This window comes from Saccostrea cucullata, unplaced genomic scaffold (genome assembly GCF_032062105.1).
Source record: "Saccostrea cucullata isolate Sc308-1 unplaced genomic scaffold, CSIRO_AGI_Scuc_v1 ctg1585, whole genome shotgun sequence".
In the NCBI taxonomy this organism is placed as follows: domain Eukaryota; kingdom Metazoa; phylum Mollusca; class Bivalvia; order Ostreida; family Ostreidae; genus Saccostrea; species Saccostrea cuccullata.
In genome coordinates, this window is record NW_026919100.1 from 64,166 (window position 1) to 70,482 (window position 6,317).

Genomic DNA, 6,317 nt, shown 5'->3' on the forward strand with positions numbered 1-6,317 from the left:
CAAAAGAAAGGTCTTGTCACAAGAAATACACATGTGAAATATGAATGCCATAGCTCCACTAAATCAAAAGCTATAGGTAAGTTTAAACAGAGATATAGACAGACAGAGAGAAAGACGGACACGAAAAAAGCTATATATCCCCGAAACGTCGTTTACGGGGGCTTAAAAATCACTAAATAAATTTTGTTTAGTTTTGATGAGTATTGTTTTCATTAATCTTTTATGTTTGACTTTCAAAATTATTTTCATGAACTCGACGTGCCCTATCTTTATTATCAGGACTGGCATTGTGTTTTTGTTTACTTTTCACGATATCAGAAGTCTATATTATACACAATAGTAGCCTTAGGTCTGTATTAGATTAGAAGTTGCTCACAGTACCACGTGAAAGGTACAGTAGACACATTTTATACAGAGAAAAAAATATATTAATATTATTTCTAAAGTACTTTAAGAATATTACTTGATTAATGAATTAATTGCAGCCCGAAGGACCGAGCTGCTCTTTTCATATAATTTTAAGTTTTGGTGTATGCAGATTGAGAAATTTTTTTAAATTGTTCAATTTTCAGTTTTTTTAAAATCTTCCCGACTATCGTGTCCATCATTTAGATGCATGCCTTTCTCACACCTATCAAAGCGGTTTGATGATCAAGATTCAGTTCCATTGTTTACTTTATTTATCTCTCTGGCGACAATTGATGGTTACATCAAATAATGTTTTCTTGTTTCGAGTTTTGGAAGAGATGTTTCTGGAAATGCATCGAAAAACTTAGAACACTGAGAAAAATATCAGCATAAGAAAAAAAATCTAATATACAGTGAATATTGATAGTGTAAGATTATTGATTTTTTCTGAGATTTTGTTTTCACCTATTTTCATAACTTTGAATTCAACCATTTCATAATAATAAATACAAATATCTTTAAAAAACCACGAACAACAACGAAAAAAATCAGTGGATGGTATTTAGATTTTTATAATTTGAATGGGGGTGATAAAGAACGGCCAAGTCAAACACTATAGATTGAATAATAGAACAGGTACGCTTTCAGTTCAAGGGAAAACCAGCTCGTAAAGTATTATGATTTTTGTATTACTAGTATTCAGCTGCTTATTTTATCGCTCCCGAGAGGAGGATCGTGTTCTATACACTATTAAAAATTGTATGTTTAAATTTTTAAGTACATTGTACAATACGGGGACGGGGCGCAACTGAATTCAAAAAATATCTTCCATTAATAACAAAAAAAAGTCCTCAGACTTTATTAATGAGAGACATAATGGTAATTTTGATTTGATTGTTTTTTGTTGTATTATGGCAAAATCATCTTTAAAAAAAAGGGGGGGGGATACTGGCCTCAGTGTCTCAAAAAGTTAAAACTGGCCTCATGTAATATTATAGATTTAGCAAACTTTAGAACTTGCAATCCTTTCACTTTGGAAAGACGGGCCCCTAGTTAGCTGGTTGAGGAGAATTAATAACAAAAAAAGAAGTAGTTAACACTTTGTCAGAATGGGTTCAATGTATCAGATCTATGTTTAAATCATGTATTAAAAGATTGAGGGGCATTATAAAAACCGTCTATCCTTCTGCACTTAATAATCCAGAAGTAAAAAAAAAGAATTAGATTACATGATCACTACCTACTGGTCTCTGCTGACAAAGCAGGTAACAACATTGTCTTCGTTTGTAAGGCTCATTATATAAATTGTATTTTAGAAGAACTTGGATTTAATTTTGCAATGTTAATCCAACTTATACTTTAAGTCCCCTTTAGAAGGAAATTTTTCAATCTTTAATCCTCACTAAAATATTTACAGTAGTGAAGGAGAAATTTCAGGAGTACTGTGTAACAATATATTCGAGAAGTGGTGTTAATCAGATGTGGATGCTTAAAAATTCCAAGGAACTTTTGGAAAATTTGAAATCACAATATTTCACCAAAATAAATAGCTGAAAAACAACTTTTTAACTTTATACACAACCATTCCCCAAGATGAATTAAAGTCCAAGCTCTTTAATATCACTGACAGCTGCTTTTTCAATAAAAATTGAACTCGTAAATTTACTTACCTTGTAGTTGATCTTTTGCAAAATTATTTTGTTAAAAAGCATTTTGATTGTACACACAAGTACTCTGATGTTAAAATCAATAAGAAGCTTGATCTTGAATACTTTCGTTATCTCCATATGTTTCACTGAGTTTCTGATTGACAATGTCTATGTCATTTATGGAGACAAGGTCTTCCAACAATATATTGGAATTCCTATGGGTATCAATCGCACCTCGTTATTAGCAGGCCTATATTTGTATTGATATGATGCAGATTTGTGCAAAATCTTTTGCATGAAAAGAAGAAAACACCTGTCGTAGCCTTCAACTAGACATTTAGATATATCATCGACGTATTGTCAATTTCCATTTGTAATTTGCTTTCTTATGTCGATACGATTTATCCTGGTGAGCTTGAGATAAAAGATACCACAGCGTCTGACACATCTGTTTCATATTTTTAATTACTTGACAAGATGTTAACGGTAATCTAGCAACCAAGTTCTATGATAAACGTAATGATTTTAACTTTTCTATCGTCAACTTTCTTTACTAAAGTAGCAATATACCTTCACCAACTGCATACGGAGTTTATATATATAAGTTGATTAAATACGCAAGAGCATGCTCTACGTACAAAGAATTTCTAAAACGAGGTAAACTATTGACAAACAAATTGATGAAACGGAAATTTTAGCTGTCTCTTGTAAAGTTTTTATTTTTGAAGTTTTTTGGTCGATACAATCACCTTGTCAGCAAATACAATTTATCATTGGTAGGGGATGCTCACTCATCCATGGCACCTGATCCCACCTACAATATTTTGGAGGTCCGTGTTTGCTCTGCTACTATTTTGTATTGTTTAATGAACTTTTGATGTTAAATACTGTTCGTTTCTCTATGTATTTCATGTTACATGTAATGTACAAACAAATAACCATATACGATTTACCTCATGGACTTATTACTTATTCTCTGTGTATAATATTGTAACGTTCAACGCGGCCGAGCTTGGTGTGTGTGATATGTCTTGTATTACCGAGGCGTTACACTAGGGTTCGTTAACCTGTTAACTCAGCTTTTTGTTGACCAAATGAAATATATACACAAATATATACAAATACAATAAAATAATACAATGGATCTCTTCTTGATTGGATAACCACTAACTGTGGTCAACGGGTGTCTCCCGTAAATAAATTTCTTCTTGTCCTGCCACTTCACAAGTACTGACTTGGCACTTCCCCCACTTCTGTGGTATGCCACCTCTCTCTATACAACCAAATGAATGCCTTATTCAGGTCTTATGATTTTGGTTAGTCTATAACACTAAGCTGTCTATCCCCCGCAACGGTCTGACTTATTCAGGTCTTATGACCGTATATAGGAGGAGAAACAAGCTAAGGTTTCACAACTCCGTCACCAGAGAGGTCTCCAAGGTCCTGCAAAACAATTAGTATTATCCCAATGCAGTCTCTGTACAATGGCAGTCTCATACTTCTTGCATGATCGTTAAAATAATATTTTTAGTGTTTAAGAAATAAAAAGAAAACTAGGTCTAACGTTTATACGAAGGTAAACAACCATATCCGTTTCACTATATGTTGATTTTGAAATCGGAACTGAGATACCTTTGATTCAAATTCGTTTTAAGGTGCTAAGTCACAGATTTGAAATTAATATTTTCTCAAATATTCTGTAAAATATCAGGACCTATATTTTGCTACAGCATTTCACACTAAAAAACATTAAATCTAATTTCATCTCGAAGTTATTGAAACTGAGAATTTCTGGACGGGTTTGATTGAAACATCCTTGAACTAACAAATGTTTTTATTTTAATCTTAATACTTCAGAAAAGTGGCAATTTTGTTGTATATTAATGAAAAGTATTGAAATTAAAATCTTGAAAATTCAGAGTAGAAATGTTCGAAAGCTAACCCCCTCACAGTCTACTTTCAGTCTGTTTTCAGTGGTAAGTGCAGACTTTAACAATTGAATCATCCGGTAAATCGTAAACGTTAACAACAATAGATCTCGTGCCCTGTTTATAAAACAATTTACGTTTCACGGTGTATTCAATCTGTTGAACTCTGTACAGAACACTGAGCGATACTAGTGATGGGGTTATGCTTTCGAACATTTCTACTCTGAATTTTCGTATTATATATAAACACCTTTAATATTCATATAGGATTCTTTTCATATTCAGAAATATCTCTGATTAAATGAAGATATTGAACACCATTTAATCTCATTAAACCTACAAACAGTAAAAGTCAGTGAAGTATGTTAGTTCGTAATCACATCTATAATGAGAATCGTACGTTTTCGTTTTTCTTAAATTGTTTCTTTAAAGTTTGATCATGGTGTTTTCAATAATTGCAGGAATCAAACGGTTAACATCAATTTCTGTGAATCTGTGTTTGATTAAAATATTTATACTGTCGGACTTTAAGAACGAAGTACTTATTAGAAAACTATCATTTTTAATTTTTTTCAATACTACTAAGATTTATTGTAAACTGGGCACGCATATTGAATTTTCACTTTATTTTTTCCTCAATCAGTTTTATATTATCCTTATCTGTTAAAAGGGAATTGTTGAACTTTTAAAAATCTTTTCCTTTTACAGTAATTTTTATAGGTATTACAACTGGAAAACGGTCTGATCTATAGCTATTTTCATATTGAATAAATGTAGCAGAAGGGACGAATAATTGAAAGTTAAGAAAAAAATCAAGTCTAGCCTTTTTTCAAAGTGTCTTCTTTCACCTTCTAGAAGAGCGTCGAACTTGTGTATAATTTTTACGAAATACATGTTTAAAATTTAACTTTTCTATTAAATTCATAGCTTCCAATCTTGCTTTGGGATTATTTATTTTTTTGTAAATCTTAGAATCTATTTCTTTATCAAGAAGTATTTAGCACAATTTAATGATTTTTTTTACTATTCGTGTGTTTAATCCAATAAATAATGCTGCATCTGAAACAATGTTGCATGGAAGTTTATGAAGTAGACAAGAGTTACTTTTAAAAAAAAAGAGCATCAGAAAAAAAAAGAAAAACTCATAACGTAAAAACTTCAATTCAAACATTTTAATTCCATCAAATGCATTAATTATTTCCTTTATCACATGTTACTTATTTTGAAATTTCAGGGAAACATTTCATGTATGCCATGGCTACCTCTCCTTATTCAATAGAATTGACACTTAATATCATAGATCAGACAACAAATGCCTATAGAGCGAGTCGACTTATCCTTGGTCCATGCAGTGATCAACTACGTGATATTTTTCATCACCATACACAATCTAGTCATTGCTTACCTCCAAGCATAAATAATCCTGACCCCAGTGACAGATCTCTGTCAGCCAACATTGAAAAGATCCGTAATGCGAGGATTTTTATTGCGAGAATTCTGTGTGACAGTTATCCCAATCCCCCCAAACTTTCAAATACTTATTACCGCTTACTTTGGCAAACTGTAAGAGGAGCAGTTTTGGATCTTGATACGTACCTGAACAATGAGTACAAGTACCTACATGCAGTTGATTTTTTGGGAAAAGAGGTAATGAACCCTGTGACTGAACGTCATTACGCAGAGGAACTAAAACATCAGTTTGAAGTAGAAGCAGCGACAGGCAAAATAAATCAAGGTCTGTACCAGATTTCTTAAATAATTAAGAAACAATGTGTCATTCATAGTTTTCAAATGCATAAAATTGGTTGATTAATAATTGAAAAAAAAAGAAGTTATTAATCATTATAATTCACTTGCATTGACGAATGATGGATTAAATGTTTCAGAAGGAGGGGTTGTGATAGTACATATGATCATTCTGTCAATGTCATCAGTGACAATATGTACCTACCCTTACGGCACATAGTGTCGTAAGGCGGTGCATGTTATCATTGGCTTAAAAGTTACAAATGCAGATAATGTTTCCGGCGACATTATGTGGCTACTCTCACTGTACATATTGTCGCCCCTCAGTTGGGGTTGCTTAAAGCTTATGTTGGACTTCTATTAAAATAACTCAGACGAGTCTCATATGTTTTTCACGCAGAGTTATTATGACGGTACATATTGTCATCCTATACATATTGTCACCGGCAGCAGTTTGTACCAATCAAAACTGCACATTTTGTCGTCCTTGGTACATATTGTCCTGGCAACAGGAGATGCGTACCCTTACTGCACATAAAATCAAAGTACTGAAAGTACTGAAAAGCGGTTAGCATGCTTTCATCTA

General features: G+C 32.6%; 1 protein-coding gene across 1 annotated transcript; it reads left to right on the plus strand.

Annotated features, from left to right (window-relative positions):
- Positions 1–373: 373 nt before the first annotated feature.
- LOC134279388 (uncharacterized) lies at positions 374–5,740 on the plus strand. The gene is made up of 2 exons (XM_062761787.1): positions 374–391; positions 5,220–5,740. The coding sequence occupies exon 2, from the start codon at positions 5,231–5,233 to the stop codon at positions 5,738–5,740; it is 510 nt and encodes a 169-aa protein (XP_062617771.1). The 5' UTR covers positions 374–391; positions 5,220–5,230.
- The last annotated feature ends 577 nt before the right edge of the window (positions 5,741–6,317 follow it).

Coding starts and splice junctions, on each gene's coding strand:
- LOC134279388 (XM_062761787.1), top strand. CDS start 5,231: ATGTATGCCATGGCTACCTCTCCTTATTCAATAGAATTGACACTTAAT.